Genomic DNA, 26,591 nt, shown 5'->3' on the forward strand with positions numbered 1-26,591 from the left:
AGATTCCTCTTCGGTCGTGTTTCATATTGTAGTATGGTGGAATAGATCTTTTCAATGACTTGTGTTGTGTCGAGCTGACTTCATGTGATCATGCATTTTCCGAGTCCGGGCCAAAGGCCATTTGCATGCGCTTCGCATGCGCGGCTCTTCGTTTTGCCAGTGCAGTCATGGGCCGAGTTGCAGGCTGTACCGTAGCTGTCCCATCACTTGGTGTTTCGCTGCTTGTAACGTTTATTGGTGGTGAGACTAGCGGGAGACTTGGGACTGGTGGTAGGCTCGTAGGTGAGAGAGCGATCGGGTACTTGTCCGTTGCACTTGCGTTAGATTTGCCGTGGCGTACATCTGATTGGGCTACTGTGTAGCTTGTGGTTGTCGGTAGAGATTGGGTTGAGGTGGCTGGTATGGGTGGTGGGCTATCGAGGAACACAGATATTGGATATTTGTCTGTCGCGCTTGCGGTCGAAAAAGTAGAGTGGATTTTAGCGTAGGCATGGGAAGTCCTGGATGATATGCTGTCTGCGGTTTGTGGAGGGGACTGTCGTGGTACATCGGGAATGGGCGGTGGGTTGCTGGGTATCATAGGTATAGGATACTTGTCTGTTGTGGTTGCGTTTGAAGATGTGTGGTGTATACTTTGCTTGAAGTCGTAGGATGAATGTGGCCTTGCAGACGAATGAGCATCGCTTGATGGTTGCTGCTCATTCCCCAATTGCTCTGTTATTTTTGCTATCGCTTGGTAGTGAGGTTGAGCGCTTGTTGCAGCGGTCTCTGTTGACGGTGGGGTCGGTGTAGATAGTGCATTTGACGTCTCTTCTACGGATCTGTCTCTGCTGGGACTCGGTACCGGACGTCTGCGCCGCACGAACGGTGGTGGAATTGGGTCACTGGGTGCTCTTTGCAGACTCTCGTTCGCCTTTGAGTATGGTATTAAATCTGTTTCCGAAGATGGTGATGAAGACATCGCTGGTATAGATCTCTGAGAACTCTGATTCTGTACAAGGTGTGGTATCGCATCTGGCTCGGATTTCTGTGAAAATGGTATCTTTGGGTTTATAGATGGGGGTAGGTTCAATGATGGTGGCGCTGGCGCTGGCCTCGAAGGTAGAACTGGGATGGATCTGAGAATCAGCGAAGGGTCGGTTGATGTTTTCTCCATGCTGCATCCTGAGGCGTCCAGTGGCATTGTTGGACAGCTGGTAGGTGAGTTTGGGACGGTCGGTGATGATGTGACCGATGTTGCTGGTGTAGTGTCACTGATCGATGTTGCAGTGTCGAGGCTCTGTACACTGCGGTAGCTCTCACGTGCTGATGGCGGAATGACCCATGTTGACAGATCATCCATCAACGACGTCTGGCTTGGAAAGGAGGGCAGCGTGGACGGCAGTGAATTTTGTTTGACAGGCGGCTTGCGAACATTAATGTGTCTCGTCTGATATCTCATATGCATGAGTGGTATGCTGATAGCGTCGCCGACAGCAACGGATGCGGTCGAGTTGAAGCGCTCAATGGGCCGCTCGGTCACAGTGGGCAGAGGTCGCACTTGATCGTATGATAGGCGGCTCCTCATCTCGAAGGATCGCTGAGGTCGCATCTGCTCTGAGTACGCTCGAGGTCGAGCTGAATCGAAAGATGCGCGAGCTCTGTTATCGAAGAAGGAGAGCGAAGGCCGGACCTGGTCAACAGATCTGCGAGTCGACGGGGATTTTGGGGGAGATCGTCGAGGAGCTGCAGCAACGTCTGCATCTGCTGTCATCGGTCTACGACTTTCTTCGACCACATCACTTTCAAGGGTAGAACGCATGTTGCTCTGTCTCGCGGATGCTTGGAGCACTTCTTCCATGGAATTGCTTCGTGACTTTCGAGAACCCGCGTATAAATCCAGAGATTGACGATGAAGATCATCTGGAGTGCTTCCTGGAAGCTCGGCAAGTATATGCTGGTACGGGTGTGCTACAGAAATGTCAGCAATTAGTGAGCAACGCGTTACAGTACAAATACCAAACTTGTCATCCTTCAGGTCTGGCTCTGAAAGTGTGATGCTGGGCACAGACGAATTCCTCTGGGCGAACTTTGATTTCTGTCTGGAACGAGGACTTTTGAGAAAACCGCTGACGGTGTCTCCAACCCAAGGCCGATCCGGCAGCTCGTGGATGGGATCGAATGTCGCATTCATCTCAACGGTCTGCATCAGCTGTACGGCAGGCATCAGGCTTTGGTGACATATCGTGAGCAATTGCTGTTTGCTCCTGAGCTTCTTCTGGTGCGAAATTGCCCACTGAAACTTGCGCCGCAGACTGACCGTGCTGCCGTCATCCCCGGATACCCGCACGGCCTCTACGAACTGGCCTATATCATTAAGAACTCTTTCGATATCTTGTAGAACCTTGTCGATATAGGTCCTTTTGTCGGGCCATGATTCAAGGTAATCCACGACAGCTTGTGATGTATAGAGCCGCGAGGCTTCGGTGACATCATGTCGTACGCGCTGGAGAAGATCGATGAAGAGCTCGTTGTCGGACGACACTCTCCCTTGTGTTGACAGCCAGTCCGCAAAGTCAAAGACAGTTGGTAGCGAGGAAAACACCTTGGTGACATTTTCTGAAGACATTCGCGAGAGGGCGATGGATTTGCGATCTGAATCCGGGTCTTGGCTTGACTTGCGGTCAATGTGCCTCTGTCTTACTGCATGCGCCTCCGTACGATCGAGTGACCTCGATAGGGTGTCCGGCAAGTACAAACCGGCCCCTGACATCATTTTTGTCAAGCATGAAGGTACTGCCTAGGTGGTCATGGAGTTGGAAGTATTGCGGCGGATCCTTGAGGCGACGGTCAGCGATTGGAAAAGGCAAACAGTAGATCAGACAGGAGATTGCAGCGCGCCTCCACGGCTCAAGTGCTTTTAGCCGCCCAACGAAGATGTAATACGCTTCGGGTGGGAGAAGCAAACGTCGGGGCACGGGCGACTGGTGCGCGGCAGCACTCCGTAGTCCAATTCCGCCAGGTTCTTCAGAGATAAAGAAGGCTGTGCACTGCGGGAACGTGTGGGTGAGACGAAACAGACCACAAGCATGTTCTCCCTTCGTATCTGTGCACCATGGGATCCGACTAGACATTGGTTAGGCATAGCCAACGCAGATTCTATTGGATAGCGAGCCGTCTCGCAGCAAAGTGTAATTGATGTGCATCTGATCTACGTGATACTACATGTATCAAGGCCGGAAATAGCTAACGTAACGCCAATTGGAGCTCTTGTAGGTGCGCAGTCGAAAACTGTCTATTGTTTAGGGGCCGCTTTGTCTTGCTCGGTCCTCGCTAGTCATCCACACGAAACGACTAGCAACGCCTTCTCAAGACCCCAACAGGGCTGTGTTTAGGCCCCCAAGGAGCGGATGAAAGTCACGATCTCCGACCAAGATATGTGGCGACCTGAGTGATTAAAATGATTAGATGCATCTCTGATTCTACATTGCTCATTCGTCAAGACGTCGGTTTACGGCCTCACTGAATGGGCGTGGCGGATGTAGAGGCTCTCCGTTCTCATCTGCGACTTGCACAAGGGCAGGAAAAATACACAGGCTGCCCGACTTAACGCTTTGCTCATCCTGCCAGTCGAAATCCCAGGCACTCGGTTGTGAGAAAAGCGTGAAGGCGAATTGGGCTGATCGCTTGAGCATCTCCTCCAGATTTCGACTTCGTGCTCCGTCGTCCATACGAGAATCAGCGAACGGCCGTAGCACGCTGTCGAGAAGTGTCGCGGCAGCCTGTATATTCCGAATTCGACCGTCGCTACCAGAGAAAGGGTTCCGAACGTGGGTAGGCTGCAGAAGCTCGGCCGTGAGCGCACGCCATTTGGTGTATAATAGCGAGTGCACTGTATAAGACTGTTAGAATTACAGACGAAGTTCGTTATTTAGTAGCTTACCTCGCGATGGGTGCTCCGCGTGGTTCATCGACTGCATGCATTTTGCAACCTCTGGTGGCAGGAACGTTGTGTTTGAAGAATTGTTTAGTTGAATCCGCGATGTTACCACCCAAGCAAGAATAAACCTCAGCGCTATCTCGCGAGTTGCCGAGTTGTTGAGCAGCGTGCTCAGGGTTCCCACTGATACTGGAAGGTTCTCTCCAAGAGCTTGAAGATCGTCATAATCGATCATTCCAGGGCTAACAGTACGGCTATGGTAGTAGCTTTGAACGTGGTTCTTGATCAGGTTGCTGATCTTCGATATTTCACCAGAGATGGCCTGGTCTTCCAATGGTTGAGGGAGGCCATTTTCGAGTGTTGAGGTGATCGGACTTCCATTCGAAATGGACACTACATTGGCCGTGGCGCCCTTCTCGCGATGCATCAAGGCGACCGTACTCGCTTCAGAATCACGCACGCCGGTCGCAGGCCGTCTGCGTTTCGAGCAAAACCAGACGAGTAAGCCAGCAATCAATGCACCTGCTAAAAGGCAACCTACAGCAATTCCCGCTGCAGTTGCAGGTTTGATTCCGTCGCTTGCAGGTAAGCTTGTGGGCTCGGTGGTTTGTGACGAGCCAGACGCGCTGGCAGACGAAGCAGGTCCTGAACTTGCTGCTGGAGTGATGGACGGTATCGAAACTCCAGGCTTTCCATCAGGATCTGTTGCTGGAGCATTGCTAGTATGTGTTGGGGTCGCTGGTGCACTGGGCGCGGATGCCTGGGCCGGTTTCGCAGTCATCCTGGTAAAGACCGATCCCGCAGCCTGGAAATTTAACCCTAATTCACCGGCATTGCTGCTTGCGGTGTTATCCCACCAGAGGTTCACGGTTGTCGTTGTTTTAAAGGACCCGAGAGGTATGTATGTGAATGCGGTTGAGGAATGAAATGATGTCCATTGGGTATCATTGATTGAACTCCACAAAAGTGTCGGCACTTCTTGCGCAGCCTTCTTTTCGGTATAATACGTCAACGCTGAAAGACTTTCCCACAAACTCACTGTGAATGCAGGAATGGGATTCTCGGGCTCCGTTGCCATTGGAGCGACCGTGGAGTGTCTCCAGAAGCAGTTGTGCAGAATGGAAGACAGAGGTCAAAGAGGAAGTAGCCGTTTTGATTGATTCCGAAGACTGTGTCAGCAGAGGGAGTAAGGATGGAAACCACAGCCTGACACATCCGCAGGTGAGCCGATGTATATCAAGCCATTCACATGCGCCAATGGCACTAGCGCAAATATGAATACAGCCATTTAGTACCCCCGAAATACCGTACAACTCCTGCGGCACAGCTCGCGTCCACGCGCTGCACAATCACATTGACCTTAATTAACGCATCTGCAGCCTCCTTGTATCCTGTCCCACCTTCCCATAACTCTTTACTCGCAGCGCATCTCAACGGTAAGAAGTGCTTCTAGGAGTTCTTTCATGGCGTGCGCGTTTCCAACGAAGCTTCGCCCTGCATCGATCCTTCAGCCCCCAATACGCCTTCCTTGTTGCACATACATCCTGATAGGCCACCGACCCACACCTAATAATAAGACGGGGGCTAGCGTAAGGCCCCTTTGCAAGGCTGAGGCTGAGCCAAGCCCATGCGTTTCACGGTTGCGAATGCAACCTGGGCTGTCTTATAGCATTGAGAACTCAGCCTGCTCATCAATTTCGCTGCACGAGGCTGTAACGGCAGCAGTCAACGAAGATGACCGCGACGATGAATGGAGCAGCAGAGGGCGAGAAGCCGCAAATGGTGATCGGGATTGATTTGGGCATGACGGTAAGTGTCAACGTTGCAGATGGTCAGGATGGACTGCATGTTAGAGCGAAGGAGGGGCCGAGGGCTGAGTCAAAGGCGGCTAGCGCGTCCTCACCTCATCATCACGTGCATCTATCGCATCCAGACGTGCTCACCAGACTTTTGTGAGCACGGATTGAGCAGCAACCAGCTTATAGGATGAGATATGCATCAAGCAGTTTGCTTCACGTGAATTTTCCTTTATCCACTAACATTTTCCAGTGCACAGGCGTCGCCTACGCGAATCTTTCCATCGGAAGCGAGACCATTCGTTGGGTCCAGAAATGGCCCGGCCGCTTCCAAGCAAACGAAAACAAGGTCCCAACAGTCGTAGTATACCCAACGGCATCATCCAATCCAACCCCGTCTTCTTGGGGCTTCCTATCGGAAACAGTGGCCGAGACAACAGCCCAAGACAAAGACTATAAAGAATGGTTCAAAACACTCCTCTCACCACCTCACCTGCTGAAGAAGCAACGGTCCGACCCAGAAAATGCTCCAGCCTCGATGGAGGAGGTGGAAAAATGGTACCGGGACTACCTTAGCAAGATGTACGAATACCTCGCGTTCAAGCTAGGTGGAGAGTTATCTGGCGTTAGCTGGGAGACAGCCCGTGTAGAGTTCATCTTCTCGGTTCCAACAACATGGGAGCCAGTTCCTACAGTGGAAAGGTTCAAGACTATTATAGGACAGGCCGGGTTTGGAGTGCAAACAAATCACGTGGTAACAATAGGCCTCACAGAAGCTGAGGCAGCAGCAGTACACGTATCCACCGAAGCACCTGGTATATTCCGTGAGAATGATATCCTCTTGGTCTGCGATGCCGGTGGCGGCACAACTGATCTGTCTGTCCTCCGTGTGACCGGAACCGCGAACCAAGCCATCAACCTGCAACAACTCGACGTCGTTTTTGGTGAGACCATCGGCAGCGCAGCAATAGATTATGAGTTCGAAAAGCTCGTGTGTGAGAGACTGGAGCGAGCGCATGCTATTAAGCCATTGCCCATTGACCCAGCCGATGCTGCGTGGGAGATGATGAAGAGTCGGGACTTCCAGGCTGTCAAATGCGAGTACGGTGCTCCGGACGACACACCGATTTTCAGTATCGGGATTCCAAAGCTATCACACACCTACAACAACGAGGAAGCGAGAATTCGCAGTGGCGAGGTGGCTTTCGATCGCGAAGATTTGCAGCGACTGTTCGACAAGCAAGTAAACAAGCTTCTCCAGCTCATTGATACCCAGCTGCAGATTCTGTACCGCAAGTATCCGGCAGAACAAGTCGCACACATAGTTCTCTCGGGTGGCCTAGGCAACTCGGCATACGTACAGACCCGATTACGGCAACATTATGCAGTGACCAGTATCCCTAATGCTCACGGAATATCTGTACGCATAGCTCCGGATCCCCAGCTAGCAGTGTGCAAAGGTCTCGTCGCAGACCGCGTACGGAAGCTGATCACAAACTACTCTGTGCTCGGATGGCGATGTTGTCGCTCATCGTACGGAACAATGTGCAAGATCATGTACGACAAGAAGAACCCAGATCACATAGGAAAGCAGCTCGTCCGTGATCCATTGAATGGAAAGATGTATATCATGCAGTCGATTGCTTGGTTTGGTAAAATATGATCCGACCCCTTCGGAGACTTTAGCTGACAGTGTCTAGTCAAGAAAGGAGAACCTGTATCAGTTGATAAGCCAATAGTCCACAACTTCATCAAGAAAGTGACACCGGGCGACCCACGCAGAACTTTCCCCACCAGCGTTATAGAGTGCAAGCTCGATGCGCCTTACTTGCCCGATCAGATGAGCCCGGACACGCGTGTACTCTGCGAAATATCTTCCGACCTGTCCTCAGCGGACGAAAAGAAGTTCACAGAGAAGAATAAGCGCTTTTGGTCCCTCGGAAAACATTACTTCAGGGTCGAATACCAAGTGCGTGTCCTAATAGGACCGGCTGACATTCGCTTTGAGCTGTGGTTCGACAACCAGAAACTCTCCCGCGATCAGTCGATCACGGTAGATTGGGTGCCGGCACCTACAATGCCACCTCCACCACCAGGTAAGCGTGCCTCCAAACGGAATCAACATTCAGTGCATGTGCTAACACGTTCTCCTTTTTAGTCGATATCTCGACCTACAATAGGGTGGAGCTGCCCGACAACTATCCAACACACATGTCCGGAGGTTTAGGAGACGCAGGAGCGCCTGGCAATCCGAGGGTTGATAGGACGGGCACTGAGATTGTAGACACGAGTGTTAAAGAGAAGATAGGGAAGGTTGGTAAGTTCTCGGGGAAATTAGGCAGGTCGTGGCCGGTGTACAAGTAAGCGATAGCACCCGAATGCACAGATGACGCGCCGATGAACAAGGGTCAAATGAGTGACTATTACATTTTGAACTAGACAAAAAGCGATTTAATACACGCTAGTTAAGTGAGTGACGTACGAAATCCCCTAGATGTGACGTATGACTTCCGCATGCGGTGTTTTTTCTTAAGATCGTCAGTCGTTCAGAGTGTTCAAAACCTTCTGTACCGCAGCGAGATTTTTATCAGAATCGACCCAGACGGCTCCAATGATTGCCTCCACGGTCGCTGCCATCGTTTCCCTTGGGTATTGTCCTTTTTGAGTGGGATTTTCCACGATAAGTCTCTCCATCCCCCACTTGATTGCAATCTGTTTCAAGTGGTCGTTCGTCCCGACACTTAAAAAGCGCTCATGGCCCGCGGCTGATACATGTAAGTAAGAAAAAGGGTTGCCGGGTTCGCTCAGCTCACATGGCTCAGTGTTGTCTTTGTACCAATCGTCGATTACTGCGAGGCGCAACGCGGCATCTCCTACCAAAGCTAGTCGTTTATTTCCTTTTTCCGGGCCTTCAACATCGGATCGGGAAATTGAGGCTCCAGCAGCGAGAAACGCTTCTTCGAGCAGAGAGCAGTCTTTGAAATGATAGGGGAGATGGTTTTGGAACCACTTCACATCTGTCATTGTTGAGATTACTTGCGAAAATGTTTCGATAAAGTCAATAAAAAGCTGTACAGAAAAGCACCCAAATTGATGAAAGCATGTTCCTCTTATACGTATCCTTTACAACTCTGATCTCGGGGAACACGGCTTGCGCATGTGCCATGTCCTATCTTCTGATCCTCGCGGAACGGTATGGCCCCTTGTCGTAGCCTACATTAAACCACTATAATCTCCTCTCCCGTACATTTCCAGCGTCTATCCACCGCTTGCAGTCCTCAATTAGCGAATTGCGGGTTCTCGCGATCTTGAGAATCCGCACTGATCTCTTGTTCTCTTATCATAAGCATCCGTAGCTATCCAAAAGATCACTATGATTCATGAGACGATCTTCACGACTGTGGTCCAGTCTAGATAGCTTGCGGGGTCGCGATGTTCGTCAGGGTCCGGTAACCGCTTGCAGCCGTCGATCAAGATAGTGTCAGATTGTTCGTGTGCATTTTCCATTACTAACTGCGTTTATCGACTTCATACATGTTCGTCTTCATCGGGAGGATTTATGTGTGCTGTTCTGTGCTTGATCACAAAATGGCCGTGAGGTTGGGCGTTGGCAACTGTTCATATAGTATCATGAAGAGCGGCTTGAACGAACTGGGCGAACTAATAGTCGATCATTGTGCTACCACCAATCATCAAATCTGGCTGTGAATAAGCTCTTTTTCACTTGTTCAATTGACCTAAAGTAAAACATTGAAGTGACTATGTGCAAATTGGCGGACTACCTAAACGCCAGTCCGCCCAATTTGGTGCAGGACAATCGCTTGAACTTAAGACAGAGACAAGCACACCGCCGGGCCATTTTTCTCGAGCCACCTCCAACAGGATGCCTACTGCAAGAGAGCTGTGTCTCTCAGATGCTGTTCGGCGGGCGTCTGATATGGCAACAAGGTCCGTCTTGCCCCTTCCATGACGACAGAGGTGCTCAGTAGCGTCAATCACCTCACTTCACATGAAGTAACAAATCGGATTTTCTTGATATTGACACAGGTAGACGCAGGTGAACTCGTGGGATGGTATTAACCGTAGTAGCGATGGAATCCGAGTTGATGATGGAAAGGTCCTGATCAATGCGGGGTAGCGCCGTTCGAGCTTGGTAAGAATCGCCGCTACAGCTGCGCAGCCATGAGCGGCCAGAATTGCCCCTTAGAGAAAATCAATTGCTTATTTAGACCTTTGCAGTTCACCACCAACTTCACTGTGCACTTCACGATCACCGAAGCATCCGAAATGAATAGCACAGTTATCAATGCACGTACGAACGGCTTCACGAACAGCCACTCTCCGATAGCGCCTCGACTGTTTTCTACCAACAAACCTCCGTCTCTCTATGAATTCAAGAAACTCATCACCCATTCACGACCTATCAATTACCCCCTCGCAGCTTCAACTGAAGCCAATGTCCCCATCTATGATCTTCCCGAGTTCGCTGAAGTATCTCCAGATCAACGCTCAGCGCTGCAAGACGAATGGTACCATATCCTCCTATCAGGCCCGGGCGTATTCGTTACCAAACACCTGTATAAAGACAAGTCGCTTCTTGGCACAGTAAATGATGCCTACTCAAGAATCATCGATGAAGAAAAGAAGCGTTCTGGCAAGCGCGGAGATCACTTCGCCGGCTCGGGCGCAAACGACCGCATTTGGAACTCCTTCTCGAAACATTGTCTGCAAGATGCAAAATCCTTCGTCGAATACTATTCTAACCCCTGGCTACCGCTCATCTCCTCTGCATGGCTAGGCCCGTACCACCGCATCACAGCCCAAGTGAACATAGTCAAGCCCGGTGCAAAACCCCAGATCTCGCACCGGGATTACCACATTGGCTTCCAAGACAACACATCATGCGCACAGTTCCCGAAGGCGTTGCAAGTTGCATCGCAATTCTTGACGCTGCAGGGCGCCGTCGCCCACTCGGATATGCCACTGGAAAGCGGACCTACGCGGCTGCTGCCGTTTAGCCAGATGTTCGAGGAGGGTTACATGGCGTATCGGATTCCAGAGTTCCAGGAGTTCTTTATCGAAAATTACGTCTCCGTGCCGCTCTCCCAGGGCGATGGACTGTTCTTCAATCCCGCACTGTTCCATGCTGCGGGGCAGAATGACTCCGAAGACATCATGCGCTCGGCAAATTTGCTGCAGATATCGAGCGGATTTGGGAAACCCATGGAGATGATTGATACGTATCCGCTTGTGGAGGCAACATGGGATCTGATAAGAGACATGCACAAGGAGGGGGGATTGAATAGTAGGGTTCGAACAATCTTGGAGAATGTTGCGGAAGGTTATCCTTTCCCAACGAACTTGGATAAACGAGTCCCAGAGACGGCAGGCATGGCACCAGACAGCGAGCAAGACCTTCTGATCAGAGGTTTGCATGAGAGATGGGCGAAAGATAGAGTGCTGGATGAGATGCAGAAGATGCGAGATGACTCTCGGGCTTAGCAGGCGTCGGTTGCTCGAGGTGCCCGCTCACCCCCTAGACACCAAAATTCCGAATTACCATACACCACCTCGGCCACCATCCTTCCTATGAGTCCCTCGATCATACTAATCCTCCCGCTCAGACCTGCTAGATCTTCCTTCGCCTTGACAACTGCCGCATCCTTCGTATACCCAGCGGTGACATATACCCCCGTAACGTTAGTTACGTTCAGTGAAGCCGCGATGTGGTGCTGTTCAGCTATGTCTTTCTGAAGAGTCTTGCTGAGTCCGCGAAGCTGCAGACCTGCATTTTCGCGCTCAGACGCCACTGTAGCGTGTTTAGAGTCGTGGTACAAGTCAAAAGCTTGCTGGAATACCTCGTGGATTCGCGTGGTAATCTGATCGATGTTTTGAATTGTGGTGAGTGTTATTTCGCCACGGAACACAAGTGGTGGGGCCATGGTACCACAGGGGCGTTGCATGTGTTCATTTTGTTTTCGTCAATTTGCGTTATTTCTGGCGTAAAAAGTTCTGGCATTTATGTAGTTCTTAGAGGCGGCTTGCCTCACGAGTGTGCATTTGCAGTCCTCGTCGCATTCATGGCTGGAAAAGGGTCGTCTTTTGACTGCGTGATTGCAGTCGCGAGGGTGAAACATGTTTTCCGAGTAGTTTTTATGGCCTGAATATGAGTGAATCTACGGGGTGGGTGAAGCACACGGGTGTCTCTCTGCTACTATCTTCAGGTGTCACCTATAGTCCCTAGTAGCTGCAGAGTCAAGGGGTCCTCGCTAAGTGAGCATTTCTTTGGACTTCCGCAGATTTCTATCGCTGCCCAATCGAGGTCTCCGCGCTCGTAAAGATCCGAGGTATTGCGATATCGTTTCCAGTACAAGAGATTCTCGGAGAAGGAATTGGGTGAACAATCTGGGAAATGCGCATAGCTAAGAGCTCATATTTAATCTCTGCATACCTAGCCACCGCAGAAGTGGCACCTGCACAGGTCTTGTTTTGGCCGTGCCTTCCACATCAATGAAGGTAGGTGCGCCTCTGCGCACCGCTACACAGTTATAACAGAGTGACAGACACGCCCTCGCCCCGCTCTGTCCGACCGTATCCGCCCACCAATCTGTCGACAAGCATCCGTTGTTCAAGATGAAGATCACAACTCTAGCCGCGGCCCTCGCGATTTTCGCGTGCATCGCGAACTGCACGCTTTCGGACACTGCCGATACTCTATTCCACCAGATCTTTTCCGCTACATCCGATTCTCCGGCTGCCACCACTTCGAACGAGACATATGCTCCTGGGGCGACGACCGCCCGACTCCAGCAGCGCGAGCGCCTCGCTCGTCGGGCGAATTGGGATCTTTCTCCGATGGCGTCGGACGAGCTGTGGTGCGCAGCCCAGGCAAAGGGTGCCCAGATGTATTACAACTTCTGGAAATCCGATGCAGCTGCTGGTAGAGCGTACGATCCTCCGCGCGTGTCGGCGAACAGCGTATTCAGGGCCGATAACATGAACAATATGATGTACTCGACCTGGGGCTGGTCTGATGGCGACCGCAAATACAATGATGCTGTTTTCAACGACTTCTATGGTCCCGGTTGGATTGATTGCGTACGATCACGTGGTATTGGAATCACCCCGTGGCAAGGTACGTAACATTGACGTGCCCAGTGGAGGCTTTTGCTGGCATAGGTGTTCTCAATCCCATATGTCAACTATCGGTTACCACGACATGTCTAATCACTTTCCAAAGTGTCGCCATACACTGACCAACTTCTCACGACTAGACATATATGCCTACCACTTCAGCCATGGAGCCGCCAACGCTCGGGATGAACATGGTCAGCCGATCCTCTTGAACGAACAATCCTACCAGGCCTATGGCTACAATTACCGAGTCACCGGGGCCAGGGCAAAATTTGGCGTCCAAGACAGGGCTGGATCTATGATGGTCTCCATCGCCGTAAGTCCTGCGGAGAGCTTCAAGACCCTATATGGCCGTGAGGCGCATCCTAACGAATTGCCTCAATTACGGAGCCTTTCGGACCTGCTCTGGGCGGGTTGGCAGCGCGGAAGCAATCCTTACGTTGGGAATCCGAACGTCAAAAATCTCAACTCAATGTTCATGATGTGGATAATCAACACGGATACGCTGAGTATTATGAAGCGGGCTCTGCATGCTCGCGGAAAAGACAAATACTCCGTGTGGCCTGGTGACGACTTCTCTACTGCGGAGCCGGAAGGACAGGCGCTTCTGGGATCACCAAATGGGAAGCCGATGGGTTACCTTATCAACCAACGCAAACTGGACATGGGAGTCAAGTGAGTAGTCCTGTCAGCCCGAGACTCATGGCGTCAATGTGGCTAACAGCTCCTCGCAGGCTCATATATAACATCCGAGTCTTCACAGGGAATAACGGTGATCTCCCAATCATGATGTTCTGGCTCCAGAATATTCGAGATGACCAGGTCCAGAACTAGTAAAGGGCTGGGGCGTGTGACAGTTTCTTCTTCGAGCTACCCTACCTGGCAGATGAGAGCCTTATACTGAGGTCTCGAAGTGCTTCATAACGATTCAGGATTATCAATTCAATTTCGGGTGCATGTAGTATGAGCAGCGTTGGGAAGTATCCGCAGTGCTGAACATAGTCTTACAGATCGTCATTTCTCAGACTGAGAAATGGAAATGCGAGCATACATGAACTCAGACCACTCTTAGTGATGTCTCACATACAGTTTCGCTCTCCGAGAGCATCATACACGATGTCCCGTCGCTCTCAATCACTTCTCGTCCCTCATTGCTCGTTGATGGAAATCATCGCGGCACCGCATATTCAACCCCCGATAGACCCATCCATCTCGACACTCATGCATACCAGATTCCACCCATCACTTCTGACTTGCATGCGACGAAGTCGCTCTCGAACCACCGCCCGCACCCACACCGCTACCACCGCTCTTCCTACTAACCACGCTCACTGCCTTGCTCCCACCACCCGCCCCTCCGCTTGCAGCCGCACTCCTTACCTGGCTCGCCGCCTTCTCCGCCCTCTCCGCAACCTCTGACAGCGCCTTGCTCAGCTGACTCCTCGCCTCGCCCGCTGGTGTTAAGCTTCCCACTGCACTCCCTCCGCTGACTCTGCCGACGGAAGGGGAGGGTGGCACAGCATCGCCGCAGCCAGTGCAGCATCCCATCTTTCGGAAGACGGTGCTACTGTCCGAGGAGCTGGCGCGGATCCCGACGCAGACATCGACACCCCACGGCGCAGCTGCGGATTTCGCCTTCTGCTCTGCGGCGGCGAGAGCGGCCTGCGCAGCGGCGAGTTGGGACTGCAGGGAGGTGCGCTCGGTAGCGAGGCCCTGTGCGTCCACCTGTCTGTCAGCGTGTTGGACTGGGGTGGAAGACGGCGAGGTCAAAGAGGGGGTCAGAGAGGGGGGATCTACGGTCGCTTCTTTCTCCAGAGCTGCGGCCAGCGTGTGCAACTTCCCGCCGATGGATTCGAGTTCGGTACCCGTGTTTCGAACGGCTTCGGAGAGGGCGAGTAGGGAGGGTATGGGGTGGAGTTCGGCCATGGTGGTGTGGAAAGTCGGTGTGCGAGTGTCTGGGAGTTCTTGCCGAGATTTTCAACAAAGGGGCGTGGAGTGGGGTATGGAGGTCGCACTGGAAGATTATTTAGGTGCTTTGTGCTTAGGAAATATGTGTGGTTTAGGGGGCTGGTAGGGTTGGCAGGATGTGAAGAACGGAAGCGAGAAGTGAATGGTGGGACGCGCAGACGCGGGATATTCAAGTATAGTCCAATTATGGGCATAGAAGGGGATAGCAGTGACTTATTGCAAGCCAAACAGTAGCTGGGGAAAGTATTGGCAAACATGGTAATGCTCGAGTGTGAATATAGTGGTAATTACATGTGAAGCTTAGAGCGTGAAGCTTTGATCGTAGTAGCCTGTTGGATCCTTCTCGCCACGTTTGCATCTGGCAGTTGTTCTACATTCACACCTGTCGAACGGATGTTTGACTGGCCCAGCTGAACGGTGCCAAGGATAAGTCTCAATTATCAATGCTTCTATCAGCGAAGGATATGTCTTGCAGGTTGCAGTAAAGGTTGATGACGTACTTGAGTCTAAAATGAGTACCTAGTTGTCTTCTTTGCAGACATATAAGATGCCTGTGCCGTTTCATGCCTGCCCATAGAATGCAAGCATGCATGCCATAACATTCCTTCCAAAACGTAGACAAGCCACATTGTAGACGCCTATTCGCCGTCACTTTGCACACTGGCCTTGACTTTTCTTTGCTTCTTTTTATTATTTTGTCATCGCTTCTACTGTGCAAGACCTACTCATTCTTGCCCTTCTCAAACCTCTCCTTTCTCTCCTCCTCCATCTTCCTCTGCATCTCCTTCACCTTCTCCGGCGGGCTATCCTCAATCAGATCGCTGCTATCGCTAAGGCCGCTCCACTTCGGCAGGCCATCCGGGATATCCATAACCCTCTGCCCGTAGAACATGTGGCAGCGGGGCTTGAATAGCGCCTTGTCCTCGTCGGTCTTCAGGTGTATCAGCGACGGGAAGAGCAGGATCATGTTGCGGCCCTCGTCCATGATGGGCGAGTGACAGTAGCTGCAGCGCACTTTGCACGGGAGCTTGTGCTCGATGGACTTTTCCGTGGGGTCGTACCACTCGAGATTATGGTGGCCTTCGCTGAAATTGATGTCGGTTTTGTGGAAGATGGCGGCCCATTGAAAAGGTGCAGCTTTAAATCATATCAACATGCATACTGGAGAAGAGGAAGGATCTTTGAAGGAGAGGGAGCATACCGTGCTGCGTCTGGCACGTCGTGCAATGGCAGAGCTTGCTGTCCAGCGGCTCTTTCCTGCTGAGCTGGTACTGCACCTTGCCACAGTGGCAGTTGGCCTCGTACTTTGCATCAAAGTGCTCATTCTTCTCGTGCACGCGGTACGGCGGGCGCATCTTCCACTCGCTGATGCCTGTGGTCTCCTCACCGCGGCGCTGTGAATGGCTCTCGCTCATTTTGGATTCAAAAGATTTCGTCGAAGCAAAGGCTTTTGTGTTGCGGGAAAGGTGCGCGGTGGTGAGACGTGCGCGTGGGAGTGCTGACGAGGCGCTCGTTAGTGGCAGGCGACGGAGGGCAATTGAACAAGGGAAGGACATATGTGGACTCCTTGCAATAGAGAGGGTTATTTGTTATTTAGGTGGATGCAATGGTGGTTTTATTGTTTGGGTGCATTTGAGAGGTACGCGTGTTTGACGTCACCATGTTGTCGCGCTAACACATTACACCGCAGTGCGTAGAGGTGATATCGATGATCCGCGCAAATGGGATTGTGCAGATCGCTTTTTCGTGTTGCATTTCCTGGACCCAGCACGCGACCACACACTGTTCAATCCCCAGTGTATCGTTCATAACACTACCTCAATGCAGATGCTCAGCAACAGCGCCCAATCAATAATACGAATGTGGTATCTCCAGACGGCCGACGGGCGAATCCTACGCGCCTTGCAATAGCTTTTGCGCTTCCTTTGCGCTTAGTCCAAATACATTAACTAGGTAATCGAGTCTGCATCAGGTTAGCAGAGTTTCGGACGTGCAGCAGACGGCAGCAATTCACTCACTTGATGTCCCCCGCTATCCTCCTCTTTACAGCCTCAAACTCAACCTCGACTTTGTCGCTTACCGCCATCTGCAACTTCGTATGGATCGTCTTGACCCTCAGCTTGAACCTCCCGCTAACAGGCCTGTGATCTGAGACTCTCACGCAGTCGTGTCGTCGGTATTCGGTTTGCTTAATTTTGCCCAGACCGCGATACAGCAACCTGTCGCACCACGCAGGCGAGCGCTTCTTCTCAGAGGTGTCGTACGTGTCGGTTCCGACATCGTACTTGTATGTGGGCGCGAACGTGATGGGGGCTTCATTGAACGCGCGTAGCCGTAGACCTGGGTTGCGTTTCCGAGACAGGAGAAGCTGGTCCCGTTCGAGGAGTTTGGTGAGATTGCCCTGCTTCACAGCAGAAACGACAGAATCGCGCGTCATGGAATCGATGCGGTAGTTGAGATCGCCATTGAGGATGCAAATTTCATGGTCAAGTATCATAGAGCCGTCACCGCCGCCCACAAAGAAGTTTGTACAGTCTCTGGGTGAGCGATTTCGTGGCAAAGGTGCCGCTTCCATGATGGAGGCGGCATCGTTGTTTCTGTGTTGTGTCTGCGACTGTCCAGCTGCCAGATGGCAGTTGATGAAGCAGAGAGATGAGTCGTCGATGAGAAATCGAACGACCAACGCTCCTTTGTTTCCGACGCGCCCACTGAAACCAAGCTTGATTTCCGCCGCGCTAACATCGCGAATTTTGGTGCGTTCGGAACCCTTTACGAAAATGCAAGTAAAGAGTCCGACCAGGTTTGCTGTATGGAGCAGGGTGTAGTTCTGCCGGGGACAGTGTTCGTCTAAGACGCGAACGAGATGGTCGCGCCACGCTCGGTACTGGTGGGACATGTGCTCCTGTTCCTGGGTATCTTTTGACTTCTTCTTCTTGAAGAAGCTCTTGGCCGTGATCTTCTTGTTCTCCAGGTCTACCAGCTCTTGGAAACCAAATACAAGTATGTCAGCGGGGTCTTCAGGCTGTAACAGTTCTCGGAAGAAGTTCTGATCTTGCTCGTTATGTCGTAGTTCCGTCGGTTTTACTGCGCCGGCGTTCCAGGTCATGACCTTGGCTGTCAACTCTCGGAACTCGCAATATTCGGAGTCGCGCTGCTGCATTTGGGTTTCTACGGTTGTCAGATCGGTCCTCGTCGTTCGCAGCAATACACGTACCGTGCCAGTCATCCTTCATCATACCATCCCATATGCGCAGAATGTTGTCAGAACCCAACGTTGCGACCTGGAGGCGGTCGAGCTTCCAGATGCTTGTTCTATCAGCCAAAATACCGAAGATGACCTTCTCATGAGCCTTCCAGTCTTTCTTCACTTTCCACGGCGTGCTGCTCAGATCGTAGACGTAGACCATGCCCGTGCTATATCCAGCCCAAAGATAGTCGCCCACACCGACCAGCGAGCTTATTTTGTACAGGCTTACGTTCACCACACCCAGACAATCAAAGCCCTTTTTCGCGTAGATGGTGACTTTTCCGTCATTATGGCCAAAGTAGACGCGGTCCGGTTGGCTACTCAAGATAGCACCAGAAGTAACGTCGCCCACATTTAATTGCGACAGACCTCCTTGCGTCAGTTCTTGAAAGTAGTTGCCGTCGCCCGTTCGCTTGTAGACGCGCAACTCTCTGGCGTAAGCTATCCAGAGCTGTGATCCCGATATCATTGAGAAAGTATGGCCGCTACGGACGCGGTATGCGCAAGGTGTCTGCTGAAGAGTTGGGGAGCCTGTATCATCCGGTGGCCAAATGTGGAGTTTGCCTTCGTCGTCCAGGGACCACATCTCGGACGCATATCGAAAGATCTTTACAACAGGTGCGCCTTTGTGCGCCGTGCTTTTCGTGCACACCACGCTTTGAGTCGAAATATCGATCTCATGCATCTCGCCGGTGTTCATGCCAAGCCATAAGCGTTTACCTTCATCTTCGACGTCTTTCGCAGGCCGAAATGCCACCGCCGTAGCTTTGACTGTATCTCCATGACTGATACTCATCAAGAGCCTGCCATTGAGCACATTCCATACATTGGTCACGTAACCAGTCGTACAAATGTATTCTCCACATATCGCAAACAGCTTAGTCTCGTAGCCTGTTGGTATCAATGAAGTCCCAGCGTCAAAAACTGGTGGCCTGCGGTTGGCTTGAGAGGAATCTGGAAAGTCGGTAAGAGCAGTGCCGGGCTTCTCGTTTGCGGTATCGGTATCGTCTGAGTCGTAGTTGTACGGCTGCGAAGCTTTGCGAGGTGGTGCAGGCGCGGGAGCGGGAACCTGAGCAGGGCGTCTGAATTCACCAGAGTTTCGCGGCGGCGGTGGCTTCGGAGGTTCAAGCGACTTGCGTGATTCTGCAAGAGCGACCGAATACATTTCCGTCGTCTGAGTACGTCTCGGCGGCGGCATGATCTTATTCGTAGTTTCAGCCACCATAGCAGGGGAACGAAATGTATCCATCGATCGCCGGACTGGCGGTTCAGGGGCTGCCGGCCTTTGTAAAACCATGCTTTTACGCATGTCCACGTTGTCTCGTTCTCTCCGCGCGGGAAGAGTAGGGCGGTCTTCGGACAGGTCGCCAGTAGTCTGATGTCGCCCCGGAGGAGGATTTCTGGACGGCTGATGCGCAAACCCTTGGGCTCGCGGGTCCGAAGGAGGCAGCTTCTCCGCTACTGCGTGATGGATAGGAGGCGGTGGAAAGTATCCGTCTCTCAGGTTGCTAAAGCGCTTTGGAGGACTAGCATCTTTCGTAGGCGAGGGCGGTTTTTCGGGGCTGCTAGGCGGCGTGCTGAAAGGCGATACATCCCTCCGGTCTCGGTCTGTGTCATGTATCGGAGCAAGTGAAGACGACCTTGGGGGTGGGTTCACGGGTTGCGGTTTGTTGATTATTTTGGGTTTGCCGGCGCGATTGACAGGAGGCGGGACGGGTGGCGTGGAAATGCTATGCCGGTCGAATGCGCCACTCTTGCGCGACTCGACGGCTGGGCTTGCGGCGTGCGAAGAGACGAAGCTGGGCTTCGATTCTAGGGGTATTGCAGGAGTGTTGTCCCGACTGGGTAGCTTGAACGGCTTCGTGCCGTTTGGAACCGTTGGACTCTGTGAGGACGTCTCCAGCGAAGTATGGAAGGAAGTCCGCGAAGGAAGCGGCGAGTGGATCTGCGGGCCTGGGGAATGAGGCGGCGGAGACGACGGCGAGTTGACCATGACCTTGGGTGGCGATCTCGTAGGCGACCGCGGCGGCGAGAAAGCTACCATGGACGTCGGGCGCGGCTTGGGGACGCTCCAAGGCGACCGCATACTTCTCCCCCGAGGCGTAACAGGACCATTCCCGCTGGTCTCTAGCAGGTTCGACGTCGAGTGCCGCCCGCCATTTTGCCGCGCGATGTCCAGCGACATGCGCGCATCCCTCCTGCTGTCCTCGGACACGGCCAGCCGGTCGACGGCTTGGGGCGATGGTGGTCGAGGGCTCGCCGGCGGTTTGCTGGCACCGAGATTATTTTCGAAGAAGCTGCGGAGAGAGGAGACTGGCTTCTGTCCATAGTTAGCGCGAGTTCATGCAAGTCACTTGCGGCGCTGTTGGTCCTCGAGCGCAGGTTTGAGCGGCATGGGGCGAGGCAAAGAGCTTGGAGCTGCCGGGCGGGGGAGCACTCACGATGGACGAGCCATCCGTCTTGTCCTCGGGATTTGAGGGCTCCATGGCGCTCCTCGTCAACCGGCGCCAAAGTCTACGCTATGGATGCTCATCGACTGTCCAGGGTCCGTTCCCATTGGGCGCCGCCCGTGTGCTTCGAAAAAGTGAGGACGCCTGGGCGGGGGGTCTGCATGCGGCGCGGAGGTCTTGGGGCGGCCACAACGGACAGAGCGGCAGCAGGCGTGTACGTGCAGCAAGCGACAGCGGGAGTGTTGACGAGGGGCACCGAGCCGCCAGAGTGCGCGCGGGCGGTGATCGGTGGATGGGTCCTAGGAATGGAGATGGTCGACGGCAGAGAAGGCGGGGGACGCCTGCGATGGCGGTTTCAGACACAGCACAGCAGAGGCGCTGGACGGGGGGAGCTTGACGGAGCGACTGAGTGTTTGCGCGCGGCACTGCGGCGTGTGGGCGAGGAATGTGCTCGGTGCGAGGCCGTCTTACGACGTAGTGTGGCTGACGTCGCAGCCAGCGCCCGTTGAGACAGACGCCTTGGGTTCCTGCATTTCCGACGCACACTTTAGCCAGACCCTGTAAACACTGCCGCGACGCCCAACGTCCACACCCAGACACGCTCGCTGCACACACGTCGCCGACCGCCATCCGCGCCCGTCGCAACGCATCCCGAGCGCCCTCTCCCGCGTGGCACACCGCCGCCTCGACATGTGGTACGCCCGCGCTGCCAACCCCGCCACGGATGACCTCCGCTGATGCTCCGCAGCAAGCACGTCCTCAACGCCCAGGTCGCCATCCGCGCGCCGTGTTGTGAGTCCACGCGGCAGCACCACGCAGCGCCATGTAGTGACTAGTCCAGGCCGCAAATGGTTCGACTGCGCAGAGTGCCACCACGAGACCGCCGACCATGACCTGATGCAGAGCTTCGAGATGACCTTTGTCTGCAAAAAGTGCAAGAAGGCCTTCCGCAAAGATTCACGCGAATTCGAGGATGCGTTCGTGTTCTCCCGAGAAACGTCCATGTTGGCATGCTGACAGAAGCAGCGACGAGTACTGCCCTCACTGCGACAACCACTTTGTCCTCGAGGCCAAGACGCCCCAGGCCCAGCTGCAGGTCGAGGGCGAAGATATACGGAAAGACGCCAGGTCAGTTGAACGTCACCCACCAGGAACAGAGCTGATGTCTTGCAGAATGATCAAGGACGAGCGGACCCGTATCGAGGAGGAGCGGTCGATATTCAACGTCAAGGACGCCTCCGACAGGCTGGGTTAAGCAAACACACGAGACCCCACGGACCCCTCTACACACGAGCGAAGCACACGTCTTCGACACTCCTCCCGCCCCATGTCCACAAAATCGCTCATTCGCATGTTACAGTTTGGCATAGTAGGAATGCAGTACGCGGTTGCGGGGTGCAGGACCCCGCGTCGCGAGAGGCGAGGCGGGCGAGGTTCATATGCTAGATATGCCATTTGAAGCACTAGCTGATCGTAGCTGTCGTATACCATCTGGGAAGTCTACCAGACGCCAATGCTATTCATGCGCCCATCTGTTTTCCTCCATTGTGTCTCCTTGTAACCACTCTATGCCGCCGATCCCGTAGCCTCTCCAGCAGGCCGTGACGGAATGGCGGCCTGGCCTCCGCGACCGGGCCTCCTGCTTGCGGCCTCCTCCTGCTTCTCCGTATTGATGTCCTCCACATACTTCTCGATGGCCTCCACCGGAAGCATCTCGAGTGGCTTGCCGGGCGCCGTGATGGCGATCTCGATATTCTTCGCACCCGTCTGCACCACCTCGAGCAGCGACTTGACCGTAAGCTTGATCGTCTCTTCCCGGTCCAGGTCGTCCTTGTGGTTTCGCTCGAGGAACTCGCGCACCGTCTTGCTCGATCGGCCGATAGCGTTTGCTTTCCTGCAGAGTGTCAGCCCTCAAAATCCAACGCGCTGCTTCTTTGTCTCAAGACTGACCATGCCGAGTAGATGCCCGACGGCTCGGTCTGGTACAGGCGCGGCGTCTTGTCGTTGGGGTCAAAACCGACAATCAGCGTACTGATACCGAAAGGCCGCACACCACCACTCTGGGTGTACCTCTGCTGCACACCGGCAATGTATTTGGTAATGTACTCTATTGACACGGGATCCTCAACCGTCAAGCGATGTGACTGTGCCTCCAGGCGAGCCCTGTCGACCAGGATGCGGGCATCCGCGTTCAGTCCAGCGAAAGCAAGCGCGACGTGGGTATCAACAAGGCCAATCTTGGAAGGCGTGATCCGCGTATCCTGGAGCTTCATTGCCGACCTCTTTTCACATCCTAGCACCACGATGTCCTTGCCCTTGACGCCCACCGCGCATGTACCTGCCCTGGCATTACTATCGCGGTAGTTTCCGAGAGGTTATCTTCTGCAACATACCTCGCTTGACAGCCTCCAACGCATACTCGACCTGGAAGACGTGACCATCGGGACTGAAGACTGTCCATGGAATCAGCTGTGAGCTTGCCCGCCATCCACAGGCGGAAGGTTACCTGAGAGCGCGCGATCGTAGCCCGAAGCCATGGCGAACGATGTGCAGAGTTTGAAGAGAGCTCGGGAGGGGACAGAGGAGAGCGGGCGAAATCGAGATTGCGGCGAAGATGTCGATATGGGGCGCGGGGTGGTTTGTATAGCACAGCCGGAGCTGTGAGAGCTTCCGCGTCGTCGCTTCCACCTAGAGCGCCAAGAGCGGGCTCGTGCCACCCCTGCCGAGTCAGGTCATGGTCAATGAATTTATGTCCGCGACCTCGAAAAAGTCCCCCACTCTACTTCTCATCTGCATTTATGAGACATGGCTGCCCCTACACGCGTCGCCGCTTCCCTGCGACGTGCAGCGTTTTCGTCGCGACATTCCCCGTGCATTAAGAATATCAGACCCGCTCTGCAAGTGAGATGGAAGACGGAGGCGACTACTTCATCGAGTACCGAATCGGTCGGTCAATTGGACTCAAAAGGTGGTTTGGATGGACCAGCTCCTGCAAAGTCCATTAAATTTACCACGGAATCGTATGTACTGATTCTCATAAGTGAATCCGACCATAATTTTTACTTCTCCCAGGTATCCTAACATTGAACGAGAGTCCAAGTTCGCAAAGCTCTCGGAGAAACATGTCCAGTATTTCCAGAAGCTGCTCGGTTCCGACTCTGCTGTGTTGGACGGAGTAACCAAAGATGCTAGTGAAGATATCGAACCGTTCAACGCGGACTGGATGCGCAAGTTCAGAGGCCACGCGCAACTGGTGTTGAAGCCATCGACTAAAGAGGAAGTCAGCGCCGTCCTGAAGTACTGCAACGACAACATGCTCGCTGTCGTTCCTCAAGGTGGCAACACCGGGCTTGTCGGAGGATCTGTTCCGGTCTTCGATGAGATCGTCCTCAACTTGCAGAAGATGAACAACATCCGGTCGTTCGACGAGGTCTCGGGCATTCTTGTTGCCGATGCCGGTGTCATCTTGGAGGTCGCCGACAACTACCTGGCGGAACGACAACACATCTTTCCCCTCGACCTTGGCGCGAAGGGTTCATGCCAGATTGGTGGCAACGTCTCGACCAACGCAGGAGGACTCCGCTTGCTTCGATATGGCAGCCTTCACGGAAGTGTTCTTGGCATTGAAGCTGTCCTGCCCGACGGTACCATCATGGAAGATCTGTCGCTCCTCAGGAAGAACAACACAGGTTACGACATAAAGCAACTCTTTATTGGCTCTGAAGGCACCATTGGCATCATCACCGGTATCTCGATCCAATGTCCTCGCCGCTCACCTGCTGTGAACGTAGCTTACTTTGGCTTGGAGAGCTACGAGCAAGCGCAGAAGGCATTCATTGCCGCCAAGGCGTATCTCGGTGAGATCCTGTCCGCATTTGAGATGATGGATGGTCGCACGCAGAAGATCCTGAAAGAGGTAGCGGGGGTCAAATTGCCTCTGGAAGGCGACCATCCTTTCTATTGCTTGGTAGAAACCAGTGGCTCCAACACAGACCACGACAGCGAGGTGAGTACCTCGATACTATGTTCAAACACAACGCTAATACCGCACAGAAATTGCAAAACTTCCTTGAACACGTCATGGAATCCGAGGTTGTCTCTGACGGTGTTCTAGCCGAGAGCCAAACCCAAGTTGCTGAACTTTGGGCTTGCCGTGAACGCATCACAGAATGCCTCGGTCACTGGGGTGGTGTCTACAAGTATGACCTCTCAATACCGATTGCGCAGATGTACGATCTCGTAGAAGACATCCGTGAGCGTATGACCAAGGACGGCCTTCTTGGAGACACCAAGGACCACCCAGTCGTAGACGTGGTCGGCTACGGACATATGGGAGATGCCAACCTCCATCTGAACGTACCCGTCCGACGATTTGACAAGACTGTAGAGAAAGCGCTCGAGCCTTATCTATATGAATGGACGTCGAAGCGAAACGGCAGTATCAGTGCTGAGCACGGACTTGGTCTCAGCAAGAAGCCGTATGTCGGTTATAGTAAGAGTGAGACTATGATCAAGCTTATGAAGCAGATCAAGAACTTGTATGATCCGGTACGTTCGCTTTTCCCTTCTCGTACTTCAGCTGCTAATAAAAAGTCAGAACGGTATTTTGAACCCGTATAAGTACATATAGACTTTGCGACTGTATCAATAAATGTTCATGTTCCTACCTTCCTATCGGTCCCCTCTCCCTCTCGTCAGCGTCTCTTTTCGCAATAATTTCTCAGCGTTTTCCTGATAGATCGCGTCTCTCTCCTTCTTTTCAAATAATTCGTCCAGCCCATCCTTCATTCTATTCGCAAGGATCATCGCAGACGCATGTCTCGTAAATGGAAAATCGCTCCCATACAGCAACCTCTCATGGGAGATATCGAACCCCCTAACCAGCGCCTTCAACTGGCCCGACCCTACCACGCCCTCATCGCCTTCAAATACAGTCCCTGCCAGGTCAAAGTAGAACTGCTCTCCAAGCTGTTTCCGTACCACCTTGGCATCGATTCCCCTACTCTCCGGTACCAGCGCTCCAAACGCAGTGAACCGCGTAAGCAACGGCGGCAACACGCCCCCGCCATGCGGCAGCACAAATGTCACATTTGGACACCGATCCACGGTCCCGGAGAAGAAAAGATTTATCACCGCCCTTGCAGAGTCGAAGATGAATTCGAAGATAGGTATCGGGTACCCATCACCAAACGGTAGCGCCGGTGTCGGCGCGCCCGAGCACTGCATGCACGGTGCGGTAGGATGTATGAAGACCTTTGCGTGCAACTCGTTGAATCTCGCAAAGATAGGATCGAACATGGGATCGCCGAGGTAAGACCCGTGGTAGTTCGTCATGAGGGCGAACCCGTCGCAGCCCTCTTCCCGCGCTCTATCAATCTCTTCCAACGCAGCTTGCACATCCGGCAGGGGGAGCGATGCCCAAAAGCCGAATTTGTCAGGGTGTCTGCGCTTGAGGTCTGCGGCGAAGGCGTTGCATTTGCGTGTTAGGGAAGTGACTTCTGAAGAGAGAGTGTTTGGGCGGAGGTTCGTGCCAGGAGAGGATATGGAGAGGATGGATTTTGTGATGTTGGCGGCGGACATGAGGGTGAGGTGGCCGTCGAGGGACCATTCTGGGATGGCGGGCATGCCGTCTACTTTTTCGTGGCTTGATATGAGAAACGGAGTCAGTTTCATGGTCAAATGTTGAGGGTTTGAATACGATTTGCGCCCATTGTATGAGAGCTTTGGAGCCTGTAATGCAGGAAACGTAGTCTGCATCTTAACGTACGTACCCATTTGCCAGCAGGGCCTCGTGGTAGAAGGGTGGGAGGAAGTGTGAGTGGACATCGACACGGGGTGGAAGGGCCATGTCGAATGACTACGATACAGTTGTGCAGCAGTGCGTTGAGTACAGAAATGGGACGGGAAGGCTGGAGGCAATCGCGGATATCCAGGAAGGGAGCAATGGAATATACGAGGTAGGCGCCGGATGGGGAGCCGAAGGTCACATCCAGATGCTGTCCCAGGGCGAGGATCGCCGCCAACAAGTGCGTCTTCGGCTATTGCCGACTTGAGTAGTCCTCGTTCTTCTCTCATAA

The 26,591-nt window shown here is 53.2% G+C and overlaps 13 protein-coding genes across 13 annotated transcripts; 5 read left to right on the forward strand and 8 right to left on the reverse strand.

Annotated features, from left to right (window-relative positions):
- Positions 1-881: 881 nt before the first annotated feature.
- CC84DRAFT_1218093 (uncharacterized protein) lies at positions 882-2,608 on the reverse strand (the record flags this gene model as incomplete). The annotated part of the gene is made up of 3 exons (XM_018182963.1): positions 882-1,239; positions 1,332-1,950; positions 1,999-2,608. 3 exons carry the CDS (start codon positions 2,606-2,608, stop codon positions 882-884), a joined length of 1,587 nt encoding a protein of 528 aa, XP_018035028.1.
- Positions 2,609-3,165: 557 nt separating this feature from the next.
- On the reverse strand, positions 3,166-4,613 carry CC84DRAFT_1121234 (uncharacterized protein). Its single transcript, XM_018175604.1, has 2 exons — positions 3,923-4,613; positions 3,166-3,871 (listed from the first exon to the last, which is right to left on the reverse strand). Exons 1-2 carry the CDS (start codon positions 4,344-4,346, stop codon positions 3,471-3,473), a joined length of 825 nt encoding a protein of 274 aa, XP_018035029.1. The 5' UTR covers positions 4,347-4,613; the 3' UTR covers positions 3,166-3,470.
- An 812-nt stretch (positions 4,614-5,425) lies between these two features.
- Positions 5,426-8,113, forward strand: CC84DRAFT_800189 (actin-like ATPase domain-containing protein). Its single transcript, XM_018187459.1, has 4 exons — positions 5,426-5,728; positions 5,969-7,367; positions 7,416-7,811; positions 7,874-8,113. Exons 1-4 carry the CDS (start codon positions 5,654-5,656, stop codon positions 8,077-8,079), a joined length of 2,076 nt encoding a protein of 691 aa, XP_018035030.1. The 5' UTR covers positions 5,426-5,653; the 3' UTR covers positions 8,080-8,113.
- Positions 8,114-8,178: 65 nt separating this feature from the next.
- Positions 8,179-8,769, reverse strand: CC84DRAFT_1246930 (ribonuclease III). The gene is made up of 2 exons (XM_018184217.1): positions 8,529-8,769; positions 8,179-8,480 (listed from the first exon to the last, which is right to left on the reverse strand). The coding sequence occupies exons 1-2, from the start codon at positions 8,737-8,739 to the stop codon at positions 8,254-8,256; spliced, it is 438 nt and encodes a 145-aa protein (XP_018035031.1). The 5' UTR covers positions 8,740-8,769; the 3' UTR covers positions 8,179-8,253.
- Positions 8,770-9,476: 707 nt separating this feature from the next.
- CC84DRAFT_1196757 (phytanoyl-CoA dioxygenase-like protein) lies at positions 9,477-11,217 on the forward strand (the record flags this gene model as incomplete). The annotated part of the gene is made up of 2 exons (XM_018181487.1): positions 9,477-9,663; positions 10,064-11,217. 2 exons carry the CDS (start codon positions 9,477-9,479, stop codon positions 11,215-11,217), a joined length of 1,341 nt encoding a protein of 446 aa, XP_018035032.1.
- Positions 11,218-12,348: 1,131 nt separating this feature from the next.
- CC84DRAFT_1218098 (uncharacterized protein) lies at positions 12,349-13,683 on the forward strand (the record flags this gene model as incomplete). Its single annotated transcript, XM_018182964.1, has 3 exons — positions 12,349-12,850; positions 12,990-13,524; positions 13,584-13,683. The coding sequence occupies 3 exons, from the start codon at positions 12,349-12,351 to the stop codon at positions 13,681-13,683; spliced, it is 1,137 nt and encodes a 378-aa protein (XP_018035033.1).
- Positions 13,684-14,091: 408 nt separating this feature from the next.
- Positions 14,092-14,775, reverse strand: CC84DRAFT_1176856 (uncharacterized protein; the record flags this gene model as incomplete). The annotated part of the gene is made up of 1 exon (XM_018180249.1): positions 14,092-14,775. The coding sequence occupies one exon, from the start codon at positions 14,773-14,775 to the stop codon at positions 14,092-14,094; it is 684 nt and encodes a 227-aa protein (XP_018035034.1).
- A 772-nt stretch (positions 14,776-15,547) lies between these two features.
- Positions 15,548-16,214, reverse strand: CC84DRAFT_1059910 (uncharacterized protein; the record flags this gene model as incomplete). Its single annotated transcript, XM_018173574.1, has 2 exons — positions 15,548-15,954; positions 16,019-16,214. Coding segments are annotated over 2 exons (603 nt in total), but the record flags the coding sequence as incomplete, so codon positions are not given.
- Positions 16,215-16,541: 327 nt separating this feature from the next.
- Positions 16,542-20,765, reverse strand: CC84DRAFT_800297 (DNase I-like protein). Its single transcript, XM_018187461.1, has 4 exons — positions 20,506-20,765; positions 18,032-20,384; positions 16,836-17,985; positions 16,542-16,780 (listed from the first exon to the last, which is right to left on the reverse strand). Exons 1-4 carry the CDS (start codon positions 20,548-20,550, stop codon positions 16,711-16,713), a joined length of 3,618 nt encoding a protein of 1,205 aa, XP_018035036.1. The 5' UTR covers positions 20,551-20,765; the 3' UTR covers positions 16,542-16,710.
- Positions 20,766-21,055: 290 nt separating this feature from the next.
- CC84DRAFT_1260006 (uncharacterized protein) lies at positions 21,056-22,042 on the forward strand. Its single transcript, XM_018184957.1, has 5 exons — positions 21,056-21,209; positions 21,263-21,306; positions 21,356-21,491; positions 21,541-21,642; positions 21,688-22,042. The coding sequence occupies exons 1-5, from the start codon at positions 21,205-21,207 to the stop codon at positions 21,767-21,769; spliced, it is 369 nt and encodes a 122-aa protein (XP_018035037.1). The 5' UTR covers positions 21,056-21,204; the 3' UTR covers positions 21,770-22,042.
- On the reverse strand, positions 21,892-23,162 carry CC84DRAFT_1147433 (N-terminal nucleophile aminohydrolase). Its single transcript, XM_018176593.1, has 4 exons — positions 23,021-23,162; positions 22,908-22,967; positions 22,465-22,852; positions 21,892-22,408 (listed from the first exon to the last, which is right to left on the reverse strand). Exons 1-4 carry the CDS (start codon positions 23,049-23,051, stop codon positions 22,081-22,083), a joined length of 807 nt encoding a protein of 268 aa, XP_018035038.1. The 5' UTR covers positions 23,052-23,162; the 3' UTR covers positions 21,892-22,080.
- A 157-nt stretch (positions 23,163-23,319) lies between these two features.
- CC84DRAFT_1218104 (D-lactate dehydrogenase-like protein 2) lies at positions 23,320-25,144 on the forward strand (the record flags this gene model as incomplete). The annotated part of the gene is made up of 4 exons (XM_018182965.1): positions 23,320-23,534; positions 23,587-24,520; positions 24,568-25,062; positions 25,112-25,144. 4 exons carry the CDS (start codon positions 23,320-23,322, stop codon positions 25,142-25,144), a joined length of 1,677 nt encoding a protein of 558 aa, XP_018035039.1.
- Positions 25,145-25,185: 41 nt separating this feature from the next.
- On the reverse strand, positions 25,186-26,362 carry CC84DRAFT_1196762 (amidohydrolase 2; the record flags this gene model as incomplete). Its single annotated transcript, XM_018181488.1, has 2 exons — positions 25,186-26,158; positions 26,286-26,362. 2 exons carry the CDS (start codon positions 26,360-26,362, stop codon positions 25,186-25,188), a joined length of 1,050 nt encoding a protein of 349 aa, XP_018035040.1.
- Positions 26,363-26,591: the final 229 nt, after the last annotated feature.

Source organism: Paraphaeosphaeria sporulosa (genome assembly GCF_001642045.1).
Source record: "Paraphaeosphaeria sporulosa strain AP3s5-JAC2a unplaced genomic scaffold CC84scaffold_6, whole genome shotgun sequence".
Classification (NCBI taxonomy): domain Eukaryota; kingdom Fungi; phylum Ascomycota; class Dothideomycetes; order Pleosporales; family Didymosphaeriaceae; genus Paraphaeosphaeria; species Paraphaeosphaeria sporulosa.